At 37.3% G+C, this 21,885-nt stretch overlaps 1 protein-coding gene across 5 annotated transcripts in view; it reads left to right on the top strand.

Annotated features, from left to right (window-relative positions):
* Positions 1 to 567: 567 nt before the first annotated feature.
* ERCC6L2 (ERCC excision repair 6 like 2) overlaps positions 568 to 21,885 on the top strand; it is a 155,927-nt gene continuing 134,609 nt past the window's right edge. For 4 of the 5 annotated variants that reach the window (XM_057548475.1, XM_028165127.2, XM_057548477.1 and 1 more), the window contains exons 1-2: positions 868 to 1,000; positions 5,682 to 6,106. In XM_057548475.1, the coding sequence (XP_057404458.1) occupies positions 955 to 1,000; positions 5,682 to 6,106 (471 nt within the window). In that variant the 5' untranslated portion in view covers positions 868 to 954. Of the gene's footprint in view, positions 696 to 867; positions 1,001 to 5,681; positions 6,107 to 21,885 lie in introns of those variants that run through there. The other variant, XM_057548476.1, reaches the window with a different exon arrangement.

Here is a 21,885-nt window from a genome sequence, read left to right as displayed (position 1 = left end):
AACTTGGGATGGTACACGAAAAAACCCTTTCAAGTTTTCATAGTATCTTTACCTTTGCCTTCTACTTAGGGCATGTGTTGCAGGTTTTGTACTCAAAGAAGTTATTTATAACTTACTACATTTTAGTATATAACCTAAGAAAATATGCCTTCTCTGGGTGTCCTGAGCCGTCGGAGTCCACACGGCTGAGGCGGCACTCCAAGAGGGAACCGCTCGCCTCCTAAAGTCCCTGGGCGTCCAGCAACACGACGAAGGAACCAAGAGCCTAATATAAGCCACAAGATACGATCGCGGGGACGACGGTCTCCTGCCAGGCCGTCACCCTCCTTACCGGTCCTTAAAAGACCCACAGCAGATCCACGCCCATGAGCATCCTGCCTCTCTCCGCAGCCACAAGAGCCGCAGCAGGCTAGCAGGCGATATCAAACTTCGCGATACTTGCAACTATCGCGGATCTTTGCGTTACCGGCTTCCTAGAGGAAAGACGGCAGGAAGATCGCTCCGCCCATGTCAACCAAGATTTTGTTCTCGTGAGATCCCGAAAACAGTTCGGGAGCCAGTTCTCGCGGGACTTTCCGAGTCAGGGCTGGAAGTTGCGGTGGGTCCCAGAGGGAGGCCCGTTACTGAAAGGGAGGCTAGGGGGTCGACCTGCGTGCTTGTTGTCCTCCCCCGGCGGCGGAGCCCCAGACGATTAGGTGAGCACCGCCTTGCCAGCTTCCACAGCGCCCTCCGGCTCTGCCGCTGTCTCGAACGCCACCGGCCGTTCTCCTTGGACCCCGTCAGGCTCCACCTTTGCTCCCTCTCGTCCCGTGACGTCGGGCTTCGGGGGGGGGGATCGATGTACAGAGGGCGGCGGCAGGTGGAGTTGGCCGCCGTCCGCCCGCCAGCCTCCTCCTGGCGGTCCTCCGCCGCCTGTCAGGTGTTAAATGCTGCCAGGCCCTTCCCCCTGGCCAGATGGATCTCTCTGTCCCGAAGCCCCGCGCGGAAACCAACAGCAAAGGTATAAGCTCCGAGCTCCCCTCTCTCCCCAGACCAACTGTCTTTACTGCGTAGGGTTGGACCTGTTCCTGCCAGTTCCCTTGGGGTTGGGGTTTTACCTTGTGGCTCCTGTGAGTGACAGCTGGAGATTGTGAACCACTTATAGGGCTGGGACCAGTTCTTTGTGATTCAGAGTTGAGAACCTGTACTCTGAAGTCGGACTGCCCTTGGATCTAGTGCTGACTCTGACAGTCATTTGCTGAGCAACTTTGGGTGGTTTCCTCGTCTGTAAAACTGAGATCTTTGCTGAGTGAGTTCTTGTGATTATTAAATGAGATGGTGTTAAGCAAAGCATTTATGTGACCCAGTGTCTGGCTCATAGTAAACCCTAAGTAAATGTTTGGTATTTTTATTCTCTGTTGTTGTATGCCTCAGTTCTTAGTGAATGGTAGATTTGTTATTAAGTAGGTGAATAAAGGTTGAGATATTTAGTTCAGTTTATTACACAAAGAGCTTAATATATGATGTACTGAGTCAGGATCACCTTTACTGGGTCACCAAGAATAAAGGTTGAGATATTTAGTTCAGTTTATTACACAAAGAGCTTAATATATGATGTACTGAGTCAGGATCACCTTTACTGGGTCACCAAGAGAGAATTTAAGGAGGGTATGGTTATCTGCCACAAGTCATCTGGGATGGCTTCTTGCCCCTAAATTAACAGCTTTCATTATTAATAGTGGCATAACAAAAGCTACCAGATATTGAGTGCTTGTTCTGTGCCCAGAAACATGCTAATTGTTTATGTACATGTTTTCCTTTGAGGAAGATATTGATCTCATTAAATAGATGAGGGATTCAGAGCTAAAGTTCAGAGACGTTTAAGTAACAAGCCTCAGCTCTGACGGCTAGGAATTGATGGCACTATAATTCGGGGACCACAAATATAAATACCTATAGAAACCTGGCAGGTGAAATAAATGGATGAAGCTGCTGAGTGGAGATTATAGTAACTGGGATGCTCATACCTCATTTAAAAGGGGCAGGGCTACTCAGTTCCAAGGAATTGTTCATTCATGTGTGAACTGCTACAGCATTGTAGCTACAAGTTCAGATAGCTTGGTTCAAATCCAGACTCTGCCACTTTCTAGCTGTGTGACCATGGTTAACCTTTATCTGTTTCACCATTTGTAAAATGGAACTAATAATATTGCTTACATGAAGTAATGAAAGGGTTGCTGTGAGGCTTAAATGAACTACTACATCTAAATTGCATGTCTGGCACACATAAACCCTCAAAATGTTAGCTATATATAAATATTTGTTAATTTGACAAGTATTTGAGTTTCAAACTTTGTCCTAGGTGCCCAGAATATGGCAGTGAACATAAGTCCCTGCTCTGGGGAACTTATATTTAAGTTGAAATAAACAATACCAGACAGTTCATATTTTTCTCTGAAAATGGAATCAAGCAGGGTGAACGAAGAGAGAGTGGCAGGGAGTGCTATGTTAGATTGGGTGGTCAGAGAAGATACCTCTGAGGAGATGCCATTTGAACAGAACCCTGAATGAAGTGAAAGAATCAGTCACTTTGGTATTTAGGAGGAGTGTTGGCGGAAGGAACAGAAATCTCAGGGGACTAAGGTGGAGTATGCTTACCATGATTAAGGAATAGCAAGGAGGCCAGTTTGGAATGAAATCAGGAGAGATGGAGAAAATGAAGTTAAAGAGGAACACAGGAACCGGATCAAAAGGAGCCTTACCCCTATTCAGTCCAAAAGGAAATCATCCTAATTTAAGCTAATTGTTCTGGAGTTTGAATACTGAGAGATAACCGCCCTGCTCAAACTTAACTGAATCTATTAATATTTAGTTCTAGAAATTACCCAAACTCAGGAACCAAATAGACTTCTATAAGTTGTGTGAAGCCCATGAGGATTTTGCACATGCTGTATGTGCCCTCTGACTGACATTCTCTTCTTAGATCTCCTTACTTTTTAAACTGTTTCCTCAGTACCTCTTTCTTACAGCACTCTGTTCTGCCAAAGCACTTATAGCAATTTCATGTGTGTGAACTTTTGAGTATTTGTCTCTCTCACTAGATGTCAAGGTTCTATGAGATCAAGGATGTGTTTTTGTTAATAAATTCCGCTCATTTATTGAGTGCCTACTCTGTGCTGGTCCTGGGGATAAAATTTTGAAGAATACAGACATTTTCTTGGAAAAGATATTATTCTCTAGTGAGAGAGGCAGATAAAAAAAGTAAACATGATAATTAAACATTGTGATATATGCTATAGAGGCAATAAAATAGTACAGAATAGTGGAGTTCCCTACTTTAAATAAGGTGGTCTGAGATAAAATCTCTGAGGCCATGACATAAAAACACCTGAGAAAAGACCTGCTTAATATGCTTGAGTCAAGGGAAAAATTGATAGATTAAATTGGAGAGGTAAGTAGGGGAAGATCATACAAGGTCTTATAGGCCATAGTAAGGAGCTTGGACTTTATTCTTTGTGCAGTGGGTCATTATTAAAACATTTTAAATTAAAGATTTACTAATAATTTATATTCTTAAATAGTCACTATTGCTGCTATGTGGAAAATGGATTATAGAGGGAAATAGTGTCAGCAGAGAGAATGGTTAGAGAATGGAGAATAGAGAATGGAGTCTGTAGCAGTAATTTAGGAGAAAGCCAAAGTTTGGCAAATTACAGTCAAGGCCAAATTCAGCCTGACACTTGTTTTTTGTAGATAAAGTTTTACTGGAGCACAGCCATACCCATTTGTTTATGTGTCTGTGGCTACTTTTGTGTTACAAGGGCAAGAGACAGTATAGCCTGCAAGATGTAAAATAACAAGTAGCTAAAATCTGACTCTACAGAAAAAGTTTACCAACAGTTGTTTTAAAGTGATGGTGGCATGGAGGAAAGTGATGCTTTTTTTTTCTTTTTTAGGTAGAGCCAGCAGGACATTCTGATGGAGAGGATGTAGGGACTTATATAAAAAGAGGAATAAGGGCTGACTAAAGGTTTTCTACCTTGAAAAGTTGGTTAGACAGTGATGCCTTTTAATGAGATTTGGAAAGACTAGTTCTAAGCAAGGTTTAATCACTATCATTTTTGACATTGGTTTTCTTCATTTTAACTGTGTGGTACAGTTGTAGTAAATAATTGGTGTTAAATCATATATGTTGAATAATAAATAAATTAATGAATTAAGTCTTTAAAAATTAGAAGGTGTTTGCTGGATAGGTAGACAAAGCATGTGAAACAAATAATGTGTTAAGAATTGTTGCAAGGCTTAACGTAGGTTTTAAGGCTCAAACAGTACTGTTATGAAAATAGGGCCCATCAACCTATTTTTTATCCCTGTATAGTGAATAAAGGTTTTATTTTCACATTAAAACTCTTGTCTTTTAGAATAATGTAACAATTCTCAAACAGTTTGGATGGAAAGATTAGAGTGGGAGAACAGATTTTTTTTGCTGATTGTTATATAAAAACAACCTTATCAAAATTAGAATAATGGTTTTACTTTTGAGGAACAACTGATGAGGAATAGTATAATGAGCTCTTCTTGCTAAAGAGAATATAGATGTACTAGTTATAATCATGAATGTTATAAAAGCCTAATTCAGCATCATTAGGAAGTCCCTGGGAAACTGACAATGATCATATGCTCTCAATGAGAAATATGTGAGAAAAATAATTCCTAGTATCCTTACAATTGTAGCCATACAATTCCTCTGGGATTCTTGCTCTAAGAAATTCCATTTGGAAAATTATTTTTATTTAATTTCCTCTATTTGGTACCTTTTAATTGTACCAACAGTATACTCTGTAGAGGCCCTCCTCCTCATTCACAGTGCTATATTTTCTGAATAGAAAATAAAATAGCTCTACAGTTAAGCACAGAATAAATTTGTACATAGAGACAAGTCAGACTCTTCAAAGAATAATAGAATCTTAGCAGAAAGAGATCTTAGAATTCATCTCTTTTTTAAGAACCTTGGCTCTTCAAAACCTAGAAGGGAAAAAGCTGTGACAAAGCTGGTACATATCACTTTGTAGTTGAGTTGGAGATTCCCTTGATTAGTTGTATAAAGATTCAAGCAACATTTTAGAAGCAGCAATATTGACAGTGAGAAGAAACAGCTGTCTTCAGAGAAAGGAGATGGAGTAACTAAAAAAGCAGACAGAAGAATCACAAAAATATTGCTGTTCAGAGGATTTTAGCTTACCTGTTACCAAGTCCTATTCAGTGTTACTCTACCATATCATGAACGTCATACCTAATGTTCATGAGTCATCATGAATATTTAAATAAGTGGTTCTCAATCCTGGCTGTGCATCAGAGTCACCTTTTGAATTCAGCAGTAACAACCAAACACAATAATAAAACCAAATGCCCATGGTCCATATCCACTGAATCAGAATCAACAGACGAAGCATATATGGGGAGATTATGACACACAGCCAAGGTGAGAAAAACTGGAAATAAATTATGTACCCTTTATTATGATAATATACTTGAGGAAAATATACTTTAGGAAAATATTTATACATGTTATAATTTATCTTGTTTCAGATTTTGGAAAGGGTATTAATGTGAGGAACACTTTTTTCTCATAGCAGTGGATAAATGAGGTGTTACTTTATAAGTTAAATTTGGAAAGTTTATTTTCTCTTTTATTATTATAGATATATGGCATCCAGGAGAAAGATGTCTCGCCCCTTCTCCAGATAATGAAAAACTTTGTGAAGCAAGCATAAAATCTGTCATAGTGGATGAAAATGGGAAGTCATTTGCAGTCATCTTATATTCAGATTTTCAAGAAAGGAAAGTACCTCTTAAAAGACTTCAAGAAGTGAAATCTGTTAAAGATTGCTCCAGGAATTTTATATTTGATGATGAAGATTTGGAAAAACCTTATTTCCCAGACAGAAAATTTCCATCATCTGCTGTTGCTTTTCAATTATCTGAAAATGGAGACTCTATTCCTTATACTATTAATAGGTATTTGAGAGACTACCAAAGGGAAGGAGCCCTGTTTCTCTATGAACACTTCATCGAAGGAAGAGGATGTATTCTTGGTGATGACATGGGACTTGGAAAAACAGTACAGGTATTTATTTTAATTACTTTATAATTAAAATTCAATAAAGTCATACATATTATATCATATATATTACATACATGAATGGATACCATATGCAAATTTCTGTTTGTATCCCAGATCTTATAATTGTTTTGTGTGTGTGTGTGTGTGTTTGTCTCACACAGTACTTAAGGATGGTGTTTAGTCATTATTTTATCCTCAATATTTAGTACCTATGAAATACATTATTTAAAATGATGTTATAGTAGAACTTGACTTGTTTTTACCTTTGGTAATACTAGTACTAAGATATCAATTATATTTAGAGTAATTTAACTTTCTTAGTAATACCTTATGGAAGGAAAGCATTCTGACATTTGTTAAGCTACGTAGCATGGTTAAATTGACTTCTGCAGGCCTTTTGTACATATTGTTTGGAGTTTATCATAGCATAAATTTCTTAGTCTGGGATCTCTGGGCCACTAGGAGTTCTGTTGGTGGACTTCAGAGAGGCCTCCTATTTCTCTAAAATGTGTGCCAGAATTTGTATATTTATATACTTTTCTGCAGATAGGCTCTATGTTAGTTATCTATTGCTGTATAACAGAGTATTCCAAAATGTAGCAGCTTAAAACAATACACATTTATCATATTACAGTTTCTGTTAGTCAGGAATCTGGGTACCATTTAGCTGGGTCTTCTGGCTCTGCCTCTCATAAGGCTGCAGTTATTTCAAGGTTGGACTAGGGAAGATTCACTTCCTAGCTTATGTGGTTGTTGCAGGATTCAGTTCCTTGTGGGTTCTTAGACTGAGGCCTCTGTTTCTCATGAGCTATTGGCAAAGCCCTCCCTTGGTTCCTTACCATGTGGGCCTCTTCATGGTGCTTCTCACAGTGTGGAAGCATGCTTCAACAGGGAGAACAAGTGATTGGGCAAGAGAGAGCACTAGTGAGACAGAAGTCATGGTCTTTTGTAACCTAATCACAGAAGAGACAGCCTTCATTTTTGCCATATTCACATCATTAGAAGCAGGTTGTGAGGTTCAGCCCATACTCAAGGGGGGACATTAAATAAAGTCATGGATACCAAGAGGTGGGGATTATTGGGAGCCTTGTCAGAAGCTGTGTACCACAAAGGTTTATAATCCAAAAAGATTAGAGTTCTGAACCTAACTTTATACTAAGCAATCACTCTGGATTTTCAGGAGTGTTTGTCTAGTGTGATTAAGTCCTTCTGTGTTTCCTTCTTTACAATTGAATTTAAGCTACTTTATTCTCCATGACACCTCCATTGTTAGTGGAGTTCAAAGGTAAGCGAAAAATTAAGTTTAACATTTAAAAATAGACAAATAATAGCTATGTATAAAGCTCTGGTGTAAAAAACTAGGGTAAAATTAAGTCCCTCGGTAATCATAGTGTATTACTATTAGCCATAATCTGTTTTCCTTTAATCTCAGGCAATGCACAAAGTTCTAGGCTTGCACATTGAAGGTGTTAAATAATTGCTTGTGGAATAAACGAATTTACTTTCTCAGGAGAACAGGTTCCAAGAATAAAGATAGGAGCCTTTTGGAAACTATCATCTGTGACCAAGTTATGCAGATGAATATTAAAGGAAAATAAATAATAAAGCCCTTCTGTGACTGTCTTTACATATACTTTTACTGTTTTTGCCCATGCTAGAATGTTCTTTCCCACATGTCTTTGACTAGTCAATGCCTGTTCATCTTCAAAATCAGAAACATGAGGGTGCTATAAAAAGTGACCTGCAATTTGGGAAACCCCACCCTAAACCTACTAAATACAATTCAGATTCTTCTACACATTTTAGGCTCATATTAAGCTTTCATCTCGGAAGCTCATGTCACAAAGAAATTCCCTTTATTTTACATTTTATAAGATTATTTTAAAAGTGATTTTACTGCCCAATTTTATATTATCTAACACACTGAAATCATTGGAAGGCTTTGAGTTGTATTATATGCTATGACAGTGCTGCTATGAATAACTTTGAGGGCTCACCTTCTGAAGATTAGGAAATAGTTTTTGTACTAATTTTGATACATAGCTGGATTTATCTGATCCTTGGGGACCTAGTTCTCTGGTTATTATTCTTGTAACTCAGAAAATAATTTCTACATAAATAGGCGGTTTGGGGAGATCCGTTTAAGATAGAGATTCTGTAGATAGGATGACTAAACCAGTTGAAGAAATGTGAACAATAGTTAATGAGTTCACTAGAATTTCAAAACTTAGTAGAATTAGGTGAAAATGGTCTATGAAAATAGACCATTGGCAATTACTCTTTGAACTATAGTAGTAACTTCTTCATTTCTTTTTCCTTTTTCCTTTTCCTTTTTCCCCTTAAGTTTTCCCCTTCTTAACATTCTAACTTGGCCGTAGTATGAAATTGAGCTCTTCTTTTTAAAAATGCTTGTTTTACATACCAAAAAAGTTTGCTTCCCTCATTTCAAATTGAAAAGTGGGTAAATTTAATATTTTACATTCTTCAAGGGATGAGGATTTAAAAATATCCATTTGATCTACTGACTTGGAAATCATTGAAATCTTTGAGTAAGAGCCATTTTGCTGGAGTATTGGGGGTACAAGCCAGAATGGAGTAGGTGAAGACATGGACACCAGAAGTATGCTCATCTCTTTATATGACCTAGTAGTAGCTGAAGGAGGATGGAATTTTGAGGGAATTTCTTTTTTGTTTGTTTTGTACCATTTGGGGATAGGGGGAACTTGAGTATGTTTAAAGTGAATTGGAAGAATCTGATTGAGAGGGAATAGTTGCATATACAACATACATAAATATATACATGCATATGCTTCATATGTGCATGTCGATGAACACACAGACATACATAAATATGCAAAAATTGGAATCCCTCCTATGTTACAAACTGATTTTTCCTCAACATCTTGTTATGAAGCTTTTCAAACACGTAGAAGAGCTGGAACAGTTGTACAATGAATACCCACATACCTACCACCTAGATTCTGTTAACATTTCATTATATATGGCTTATTCACATATCCATCCATCCCACCATCTTTTGTTGCGTTTTAAAGTGGCATACATCAGTATGTTTTATCCCAAAACACTTGAGCATGCATATCATTACCAAGGTTCAATATTTAATTATAATTCTTTTCTTTTTCATTTTGAAGTAAGATTTACAATGAAATGCAGAAATCTAAAATGTACCCACAATTCCATGAGTTTTGACAAATACATGTCTCTGTGTAATCCGGCTAAACTGTGTAAGGTCTTTCAGGATATAGAGCGTTATCACTCCAGAAGATGTCTTCACATTCCTTCCTGCCACCCCCAAGAGATATCATTGTTTTGCTTTTTTATATCATAGATTAGTTTTGCCTTTTCATATAAATGGGATCATACAGATGTATTCTTATATAAGGCTTCTTTTACTTAGCATAATATTTTGTGATTCATCTTGTTATTGAGTGCATCGGTAGTTTGTTTCTTGTTACTGCTGAGTAGTATTGCTGAGTTGTATGGATGCTGCATTCTGTTTATCTATTCTCCTGCTGATGGACACCTGACCTATTTCCAGTTTTTAGCTCTTAGAAATAAAACTGTTAAGAACTTTCTTGAACAATCTCTTGTGTATCCCTTCCTCTTGGGTAAATAATTAGGAATGGAATTACTTGGGCATAAGCTGATGTGTGTTTAGTTTTGTATGAAACTGACACTTTGGAAACACTTTTGTTTTCATTCCTATCAACAATGTATCAGAGTTATGGTTACTCCATAACCTCACAAAATTTGGTTTTGTCAGTCTTATGAAATTTTTGTTGGGTGTGTGTATGTGTGTAAGTTTGTGTGTTGTTTACATATTTTATTAAGGTATAATTGGCATACAATAACTGTGTAAATTTATAGTGTACAATTTGATAAGTTTTACATATATTTGCACCCAAGAAATGATCACTGCAGTACCACAATCAAAATAATATATCACTCCAAAAGTTTCCTCATGTCTATTTGTGCCCATGATTTTTTCAACACCAATAATTCTATCACCACTATTTTCACTTTTAGTTTTTAATTGGACTAAGAAGTTAAATTGGGAAAGAATGCAAAATCCTAGATTTTTATGAAAATTTCTTAGTGTTTTACAGAAATCTCACACCTAATTCAAAGGTAATTTGAAAATGACTCTCTATATATTTACATGATATCTAAACAGCTAATGTAACTATAATAAACAGTTTCAACTGGAATATACAGGTTTGGGAAACTGACCTTTGATAATCAAACAGCTCAAATGATAGGAATGGAGTTGAATGGGCATTTACTATAAGGCCGTGTTTCTCAAAAGTGTGATTTCTGGGCCAACAGCATCAGCATTACCTGGAATTTGTTAGAATTGTAAATTCTTGGGTCTTATCCCAGACATACTGGATCAGAAACTCAGGGGGTGGGGCCCAGCAATGTGTTTTAACAAACCCTCTAGGCAATTTGAGGTCCACTAAAGTTTAAAAACCTTTGCTCAGACTATACATTTTTCAGAGGTGATGGAAAACTTGTTAATCTGGTGAGTTGGTTCAGTGAAGGTTGATTAAGAGAGTGTTTAGTCTATGTGAATATTTATACATAAGATGACCATTTCATTTCTAAAATAAAATTTTAGAAACAGAAATGGTATTAGAGATAATCTTGTTCAGCTTCTTTAAATGAAGAAACTGAGGCACAGGAGTGCTAAATGGCTTCCCTCTAAGGACATACAGGAAGTAACCATTTTAATTTCCATTCTAGTACTTTTTTCCCCCTTTTTTCTCTTCCCTTTGCTGCCTCCATCTTGCAACCTTTTGTTCAGCTTTTAATTAACTGTATTCATTCATTCAATTAGCTGACATTTATTAAGCACTTAGCGTGGTCCAGGCCCTGTGATAGGCACTGAAGAGTCTAATATAAATGTGCATGATCACTACGCTTACAGAGTTCACAGATGATGATGAAAAGAAATGTAGTTAAGGGGCCATCACCCAGTCTGATATTCTAGTGGAATTAAGTGGAGAAGCAAGCCTGCCTGGGGGTGTCAAGGGAGGCTTCCCAGGAAGTTGGTATTTTCATCCTTTGCTTTTTGTTGGGTTTGCTTTTGAAAGTTCACCAAAATTTAAAACTAATTTGAGTGATATCAGTTAGGACGTTGAGGTTTTTTTTGTTTCTTTTTTTCACTGATGGCATAGTTCTAGTACAGTGTTCAAAAGGTTTATCATAAAAGAACTCATTCATTGAATCAAAGTGATTTTGAAAATCGTAATTTGGTAATTAGCTTTCATAGGCACAAAGTCTTAAAACACTACTATTAAATAAGTACATATGTGTTTTACATGTTTATTTCCCCATCTGCTATGTGAAGAAGATGGTATTAGTACTTTTTGAGCAGCAGAGGAGAGATAAAATTTTGCAAACTCTAAAGATATTCTTTGAATCTTTGTTTTTATATTATTTGATATTATAAAAAATGTCATTACTATACATTTAAAAAATATAGGTATAGTAAACCTCAATCCTGAGAGAAATGGTGGGATTGCTGATAATTATAGCTTTCTTAGGTTATTTTCAATACTATTTTTTGGATAATATGATCTTTAGTTGATTCAAAAGCTATACTAAGATCTAAAATTTCTTTAGATCACAAGTCATGTTGTTCACTCAGGAATATAGTAATAAAGAAAATAATCATATTGTCTTTATTTTCATTCATGGAGAAAATGCCATGACATCCAATGTGAAAGGTGAATTAACCTCCAGAGGCACAAAGCCTTTAAAGCAGAAACAAAAATGTCTTAGCATTTTGAAGATAAATTGCTTTTCTTGTTTTGGCATGTACTTCAGGTTTTAGGAGTAGAAGTTTGTAAAGATAAATGGGCTAGGTCCCCTTTTAAAATAGCACTTTGTTGTTTCTGTTGTTTAAAGCAAGCAAAAATCATCATACTTTTTGAAGTATGATTCCAAAGTACTCGCTTACCTTTTTATCGCCCAGGGAGATGAAAAATAAGGAAAGTAGGCTTTTTTTTTTTAATCCTATAAGAAATAAACGATTTTTGCTCTGACTTCTGTTGGTCTAAGAGGAGGTTTGTTGCGTTATTTGCCTGTCTTTGACTTATGCTATATATCATGAGCTGACTGTGTATGAGAAAAGATGGCCTATAAAAATGTTTGCCTGACAGTTTCAAAGGAACGCCTGTAAAAACAAAGCTTTCGCAGAGTGATATATCATTTCTGAAATGCAGTTTTTGGCCTTTTACTGTTCTATAGGTAGCTGATTAAATAGTTTTTTGTTCTTTTCATCTTTAACCATAATTTTAGAACTACTGTATTCCACATTAAAGCATGTTCTGTTTTTGTTTTTTTTTCAGATTAGTTTTGTAAACCTGCATTGTAAATATGTTGTTCTCCTTCTGTGAATTAAGATTTTGATAGACCTCTCCTATGCTAGTATGAGTGATAGAGATGGCTAGATCTACATCAAAATTATGTATTCCCTTTGCCTTCTTGGAGTTGTGGCCAAATGACAAAGAATAGGTTTCCCAGTTCCCCTTTCATGTCTTGGGCTTGTCAACAGAGATGAGGGTGGAATTGATGAGTGCTATTTACAATCTTGGTACATAAAATCCACCTGTGCTATTCTTTGCATTCTCTCTCTCTCTCTCTGTCTGCCTTCTGGATGTTGACACATTGCTGCTAGCATTACCTCAGTATAATGAGCTAAAAAGTTTGTCAGTGGTTTTAAGTTAGCCTCTCTAGTTAGTGTGTATTCTCAACTAAATTCAAATTTATTTTCATTTTAACTTACATTTTAGGGGGTAGGTGAATAATCTGTTAGGAGGTAGTGTAGACTATTTTAAAGGGATGCAAAATTTTTCTTTAAAATCATTAATGTATTTAGTGAATTAAGCAAAGCTAATCCATAATTAGAGCTTACAAATTTAATCATCTTTTATGGAACTTCTTCTAAAGATCAGATTTTTCAGTAAAATAGACATTTTATATATCTTTGTTTCATGGAATTTGACAAGTTAGAGCTAAGATTGTATATCAGATAGATGAACAGATTGAATTATGAATTATCATAATTAGGACTATATAAGCATACCTCAGAGATATTGTGCGTTCAGTTCCAGACCATTGCAATAAAGTGATATCACAATAAAGCAAGTCACACGAATTTTTTGGTTTCCTAGTGCACATAAAAGTTATATTTACACTATGCTGTAGTCTATTAAGCATGCAATAGTGTTATGTCTAAAAAAACAATGTACATACCTTAATTAAAAAAATACTCTGCCACTGCTTTATCAACTAAGTTTATGTAGTATTCTAAATCCTTTGTTGTCATTTCAACAGTCTTCATAGCACCTTCACCAGGAGTAGATTCCATCTCAAGAAACCACTTTCTTTGCTTATGAATAAGAAGCAACTCCTCATCCCTATAGTTTTCTCATAATATTGCAGCAGTTCAGTCACATCTTCAACCTGTAATTCTAGTTCTCTTGCTATTTCCACCACATCTGTGGATACTTCCTCCCCTGAAGTCTTGAACCTTACAAAAGTCATCTATGAGGGCTGGAATTAACTTCCGAATTCCTGTTGATGTTGATATTTTGACCTCTTTACATGAATCATGAATGTTCTTAATGACATCCAGAATCGTGAATCCTTTCCAGAAGGTTTTCAATTTACTTTGCCCAGATCCATCAGAGGAATCACTATCTATGACAGCTATAGCCTTATGTAGTATATATTTTAAATAGTAAGACTTGAAAATTGAAATGACTTCTGATCTATGGGCTGCAGAATGGATGTTGTGATAGTAGACATGAAAACAACACTAATTTTATTGTACATCTCCATTAGAGCTCTTGGGTTAAGAAGTACATTGTCAATGAGCAGTAATATTTTGAAAGGAATCTTTTTTTTCTGAGCGGTAGGTCTCAACAGTGGGCTTAAAATATTTAGTCAACTATGTTGTGAACAGATGTGCTGTCATCCAGGCTTTGTTATTCTATTTATAGAGCATAGGTAGAGTAGATTTAGCATCATTTTAAAGGGCCCTAGGGTTTTCAGAATGGTAAGTGAGCATTGGCTTCAACTTAAGTTACCAGCTGCATTAGCCCTTAAGAGAGTCAGCCTGCTGTCCTTTGAAGTTTTGAAGCCAGGCATTAACTTCTCCTCTCTAGCTATGAAAGTCCTAGATGGCATCTTCTTACAATATAAAGCTGTTTTGTCTACATTAAAAATCTGTTGTTCAGTGTAGCCACCATCATTAATTAGTTATCTAGATCTGGGTAACTTGCTGTATGTCGGCACTTGCTGCTTCACCTTGCACTTTTACGTTATGGAGATGGCTTCTTTCCTTAAACCTCATGAATCAACTCTGCTAGCTTCAAACTCTTATTCTGCAGCCTCCTCACTTCTCTCAGCCTTTGTAGAGTTGAAGAGAGTTAGGGCCTTGCTCTAGATTAGGCTTTGGCTTAAGGGAGTTGTTGTGGCTTGTTTGATCTTCTATCCAGATCACTAAAACTTTCTTCATATCAGCAATAAGGCTGTTTCATTTTCTTATCATTCATGTGTTCACTGGAGTAGCACTTTTCATTTCCTTCAAGAACTTTTCCTTTGCATTCATAATTTGGCTGTTTTGTGCAAGGTGCCTAGTTTTTGGCCTGTCTTGGCTTTACACATGCATTCCTCACTAAGCTTAATCATTTCTGGCTTTTGATTTAAAGTGAGAGACATGTGATTCTCTCTGTCACTTGAACACTTAGAGGTCACTGTAGGGTATTAATTGGCCTAATTTCAATATTGTATCTCAGGGAATATGGAGTCGCAAGGAGAAAGAAGGAGAGAGGGGAACAACTGGTTGGTGGAGCAGTTAGAATACACACAACATTTATTGATTAAGTTTGCTGCCATATGTGGGCGCAGTTCATGGCACCCCAAAACAATTAGAATAATAACATCAAAGATCACTGATCACAGATCACTATAACAAATATAATAACAGTGAAAACGTTTCAAATATTGTGAGAATTACCAAAATGTGACACAGAGACATGAAGTGAGCAAATGTTGTTGGGAAAATGGCACTGATAGACTTGCTTGACATAGAGTTGCCACAAACCTTCAATTTATAAAAAACAATTATCTGTGAAGTGCAATAAAGTGAAGTGCAATAAAATGAGGTATGCCTGTAGTTTTCCTATAATGAAACAATCTGAGATGAGTTAAGAGGAAAGCAATGGATTAGGTCTTATACTGCCTCATTTAATAGGTATCTAATAGGTATCTAATAGGTATCTTTTTCTTGCCTTTTCAGTAACCTTTGAAGACCAGTTGCCTATAATTCAAAAGAATATACCTATCAGTGTGTGTGATGGTATGATTACAAACAGTAAAATGTACACATCCTTAAGATGAATGAGTTTTGACAAATATATATATGTGTGTATATATATATTTGTAATCAATACTGTAATCAAGATATAGAACATTTCCCTCACCATAGAAAGTTTCCCCATGTTCTTTTACAGTTAATACCCCAGTTGCCTAAACTTTTTATTATACATTTTCTATGATTCTTTCTGTTTTAAGTTACATTCTAGGAAGTGTTGAGAACCCAAGGTGTTATGAATACTTACATCGTCTGTGAATTCAGTAAATTCTAAACTTAAGTTACATATCTTTGAATACAAAGTATAAATAACTTTAAATTGACTAAAAAAATTATAAAGTGGAAATAGTGGGCATGCATCAAAGATCTTTTATCAGGAGGTGGGATCTAGATGGCAGAGTAGGAGGATGTGGAGCTCACCTCCCCTCCATAGACACATAAAAAATACATCTACATGTGGAACAATTCTCACGGAAAACTAACTGGAAACTGGCACACGAACTCCTAACAAGCAAAACTGCAAGAAAGATCACCACATAACCAGGTAGGATGGGAAAAAATGGCAGGTCAGGACCTGCACGCCTGGGAAGGATCTGAAAGAGAAGGTCCACATGGGCAGACCCTTTCCTCAGGAACGAGCAGGTTGAAGCACAATCTGGGTATCCCAGTCGTGGCATCCTGTGTGGAGGAGACAGGCTCCCTTGCCTGTGGAAAAAACCACTGGGACAGACAGAAGCACTGGAGAAATCTAGACTCTATTCCAGGGAATGCGTGCATGCTGGCTTGCCAGCAGTCATGGCGGAGAAAGCCTTGCACTTACAGCTGCCTCTTTGATGCACTTCCCCATCTGAACTGGGAGAACACCCCAGCCTCATTCACTCCACACTGCAGCATGGCCAACCGAGCCCTGGGAAAAGACTCAATCTTGCTACACAGAGACAGACCAGGGGGGCCTGGTGTGTGTGATCTAGGTGGGGTGGCGGCCATTGTCAGCACACACATGAGGCAGCAGGCAGGACTGCTGCAGCCACTGTCACGGCATGCACAGGTCAGTGCCACAAGAACACACCGTGGCTAAGTGCTGAACCTGAAGCAGACAGGCCCTGGGAGAGGACTCAATCTAGCTATGCAGACAGCCTGGGAGGCCTGAGTTGTGATCTGGGAAGGACAGTGGTAGCTATTGTCAGTATGTTCAGGAGTATGCAGTGGTTCATCTCCCAGTGAGAACGCCCTGCCTCTGCGCACTCCACACCACAACTTAGTGCTAGATCTGGGACAGACAGGTCATGGGAGAAGACTGCCTCAGAGGCAGCCCAGATGTCTGGCAGCTGTACAGCCACCTGAGTTCCTGCAGCCACAATGCCCTGACCCCCAGCCCACACCACACCCTAGCCTTGCACTAAATGTGGGATGAACACAACAGAGAAAGGGATGTGAATTTGGGCTGCTTCTGAGCAGAGGTGCAGCTGCCTACACAGGCTATGCACAGGCAATCTGGAGTATATGAGCATCACTTGCTTCAGCAATCACAACCTTTGGGGCAGGGCATGCACTCGAGGACAATGGAGCTTGATTGAACCTGACCCTCAGGGCTTCTACTCCAACAACTGGGCAGCAAACCCCACCCCTGACAGAGTGGCAACAGCCACAGAGCAGAGAGGACATTACGCCTCACACCTTCATAAGCTTTAGATACTCTGACGATACCAACCACACCCCCTTTCAAGAGGATAATGGCCAGCATACCGAGGAAAGATGTGGCTGGCATCCATACCAAAGCCAGCCCTTGCACCAAAAACATTGGATACACAGTCTACAGAGGGACACTCCCACATAAAAACATTCCTTCAAGACTGCAGTAGATAACTGTTTCTCCTAACTTCATAGAGACAGAGAAAGTAAAATGAAAAGGCAGAGGAACTACTCCCAATTAAAAGACAAGAGAAATCCCCTGAAAGAACAAATAATGAAACAGAGCTCATCAGTCTACTAGACCTTGAGTTCAAAAAGGTGGTAATAAAAATGCTAACTGAATTAAGAAAGATTATCAATAGAAATGCAGCTCACTGTAACAAGGAACGAGAAACTATAAAGATGAACCAACCAAAAACAGACAATTCAATTGCCAAGGTAAGAAACAATCTGGAAACAATGAGTAGCTGACTAAATGACACAGAAGAATGAATAAGTGATCTGAAAGCTAGTTAATGGAAATCACCCAAACAGAACAGCAGACAGAAAGACGAAAGAAAAAAAAAAATGAAAGCAACATACGAGATCTATGGGATAATATAAACATGCCAACCTATGCAAAGTAGGGGTTCCAGAAGGAGAAGAAAGAAAGAAGAGGATATTAAATGTATTTGAAGAAATTATGGCTGAAAACCTCCCAAACTTAAAGAAGGAAACAGATATCCATGTACAGGAACCACAGAGGGTCCCAAGCAAGATGAACCCAAACAGACCCACACCAAGACAAATCATAATTAAAAGGGCAAAAGTTAAAGAGAAAAACAGAGTTTCAAGGGAACCCCCATAAAGTTATGTAGAAACTTTGCAAGCCAGAAAGGAGTGGCATGATATATTCCAATACCTGGAAAGGAAAAACCTGCAACCTAGGATACTCTACTCAGCAAGATTATCATTTAGAATAGAAGGAGAGAGAAAGAATTGCTCAGACAAGCATAAACTAAAGGAATTCAACAATACTAAACCTACCCTAAAAGAAATATTGTAGGGTCTTCTCTAAATCGAAAAAAAGCAAGAATCTATAGGAAAGGGAAAATCACATTAGGAAAGGCAAATATATAACAGGATTGAAGATCATATAAATAAGCCAGTATGTAGGTTAAAAACCAATTAAAAAATTATAAAAGTGATTACAACTACAATAAACAGTAAAAGGATAAGGATGAAGATGTAAAATAGGACATCAAAATCACAAAATGTGGGGGAGGGGAGTATAAACACGTAGATCTTTAGAACGTGTTTGAATGTAAATATCAATTTAAAGCAATTAGATATAGTTATGGTTCAACATACTTGAACTCCATGGTAACCACAAATTGAAAATGTATAATAGACTCATAGAAACCAAAATGAAAGGAACTCAAGCATACTACAAAGGAATTCATCAACCCACAAAAGGAAAAAAAAAAATGAACAAAGAAGAACTATGAAAACAACTGGAAAACAAGTATTAAATTGGCAATAAGTACATACCTATCAATAATTACTTTGTCAGTGGACTAAATGCTCTGATCAAAAGACATGGAGTAGCAGAATGAATTAAAAAAAACAAGAACCTCCAATATGCTGCCTACAACAGACTCACTGCAGAGCAGAAGAGACAGACACTGAAGGTGAGGGAATGGAAAGATATTTCATGCAAATGGAAGTGACAAGAAAGCAGGGGTAGCAATATTCATATCAGACAAAATATACTTTAAAACAGAGGCCATGAAGAAAGACAAAGAAGGGCATTGTATAATGATAAAGCAATCAATACAAAAAGAGGATGTCACACTTGTTAACATATACACACCTAATAATATAGGAGCCCCTAAGTATATAAAACAAATACTAATAGACATAAAGGGAGAAATTGACAATAATAAAATAATAGGAGAATTTAACATCCCACTGACATCAATGGACAGATCATCCAGACAGAAAATCAGTAAGGCCACAGAAGTCATAAGTGACACAGTAGACCAGTTGGATGTAATTGATATCTAAAGGACACTACATTACAAAAAAAAAAAAACCCAAAAACCCCACAGTACACATTCTTTTCAAGGGTACATGGAACATTCCCTAGGGTAGATCACGTATAAGGTCACAAAATAAGCCTCAACAAATGTAAGAGGATAGAAATTATTTCAAGCATTTTTCGTGACCACGGTGGTCTGAAACTAGAAATCAACCACGAAAAGAAAAACAGGAAAATAATGAAAATGTGGAGACTAAACAACATGCTACCAAAAAACCAATGGGTCAATGATGAAATCAGAAAATACCTTGAGATAAAAAAGATGAAAACACAACTGTATAAAATCTATTGGATGTGGCAAAAGCAGTTCTTAGAGGGAAGTTCATCACAACACAGGCCTTCCTCAAGAAACATGAAAAATTTCGAACAACCTAACTTACCACCTAAAAGAATTAGAAAGAGAAGAACAAACAAAATCCAAAGTCTGCAGAAGGATGGAAATAATAAAAATCAGAGAGGAAATAAATAAAATAGCAATAAAGCACAATAGAAAAGGTTAATAAAACCAAGAGCTGGTTTTTTTAAAAGATAAACAAAATTGACAAGTCTCTAGCCAAGCTCACCCAGAAGAAGAGAGGCCCCAAATAAACAAAATAAGAAATGAAAGAGGAGAAATAGCAACCCATACTGCAGCAGTACAAAAAAATCATGAGAGAATACTATGAACAGTTATATGCCAACAAATTGGGCAACCTAGAAGAAATGGACAAGTTTCTAGAAATAGCCTGCCAAAACTGAGTCCAGAAGAAACAGATAATCTGAACAGACGGATCACTAGAAGTGAAATAGAATCTATAATAATAAAAAAAAAAAATTCCCTGCAAACAAAAGTCCTGGATTGGATGGCTTCACTGGAGAATTCTACCAAATATGCAAGAAGAACTTATACTTATCCTTCTCAAACTATTTCAAAAAATTGAAGAGGAGGGAACATTCCCAAATTCATTCTATGAAGCTACCATCACCCTGATACCAAAACCAAAGAGGCTACAAAAAGGAAAATTATAGGCCAATATCTTTGATGAATATAGATGCAGAAATTCTCAACAAAACTTTAGCAAACCAAATCCAACAATACATAAAAAGGATCATACACCATGATCGAGTTAGATTCATTCTGGTGTCACAAGGATGTTTCAACACATGTGAATCAATCAGTGTGATACACCACATTAACAAAAGTAAACAAAAACTACATGATCATCTCAATAGACAGAAAAAGCATTGGACAAAATTCAACATCCATTCATGATAAAAAAAACCTCAATAAAATGGGTATAGAGGGAACATATCTCAACATAATAAATACCATTTGCAACAAACACACAGCCAAAGTAATACTCAACTGTGAGAAGCTGAAAGCCTTTCCTTTAAATTCAGGAACAAGACAAGGATGCCCGCTCTCACCACTTCTAGGCAACATGGTACTGGAAGTCTTAGCCACAGCAATCAGACCAGAAAAAGAAATAAAAGATCCAAATGGGAAGGGAAGAGGTAGAACTGTCACTATTTGCAGATGACATGATACTCTATATAGAGAACCCAAAATTCTCCACCCAAAAACTATTAGAACTAATAAATGAACTCAGGAAGGTAGCAGGATACAAGATTGATATACAGAAATCTGTTGTATTTCTTTACACTGATAATGAAATACCAGAAAAAGAAAGTAAAAAAAAAAAAATCCCATTTAAAATTCGCATTAAAAAAGAAAAAAAAAACCCTAGGAATAAACTTAACCAAAGAGGTGAAAGACCAATATGCCAGGGGTCCCCACCCCCCAGGCCATGGACTGGTATTGATCTTTAGCCTGTTAGGAACCGAGCTGCACAGCAGGAGGTGAGCGAGCAAAGCTTCATCTGCTGCTCCCCATTGCTCGCATTACTGCCTGAACCATCGCTTGCATTAGCGCTTGAACCATTCCTCCCCCCCCATCTGTGGAAAAATTGTCTTCCATGAAACCAGTCCCTGGTGCCAAAAAGGTTGGGGACTACTGCTATATGCTGAAAACTATAATACATTGATAAAAGATATTGAAGATGATTCAGAGAAATGGAAAACTATCTCATGCTCTTGGATTGGAAGAATTAATATTGTTAAAATGGCCATCCTTCCCAAAGCAATCTACAGATGTACTGCAATCCCTATAAAATTCCTGTGACGTTTTTCACAGAACTAGAACAAATAATCCTAAAATTTCTATAGAACCGCAAAAGACCCAGAATTGCCAAGGGAATCCTGAGGAAAAAGAACAAAGCTGGAGGTATAACCCGTCCAGACTGCAGACTATACTACAAAGCTACAGAAATCAAAAGAGTGTGGTATTGGCACTAAAACAGACATATAGATCAATGCAACAAAATAGAGAGCCCAGAAATAAACCCATGCACTTGTGGTGAACTAACCTACGACAGAGGAGGCAAGAATATACAATGGAGGAAAGAATCTCTTCAACAAGTGGTGTTGGGAAAGCTGGATAACCACATGAAGACAATGAAATTAGAACATTCTCTCACACCATATACAAAAATAAACTCAAAGTGGTTTAACACCTAAGTACATGACCCCATAAAACTTGTAGAAGAGAACATAAGCAAAACATTC

This window comes from Balaenoptera acutorostrata, chromosome 6 (genome assembly GCF_949987535.1).
Source record: "Balaenoptera acutorostrata chromosome 6, mBalAcu1.1, whole genome shotgun sequence".
In the NCBI taxonomy this organism is placed as follows: domain Eukaryota; kingdom Metazoa; phylum Chordata; class Mammalia; order Artiodactyla; family Balaenopteridae; genus Balaenoptera; species Balaenoptera acutorostrata.
Note: the sequence above shows the minus strand (reverse complement) of the source record. Positions and strands in the feature narration are given on the sequence as shown.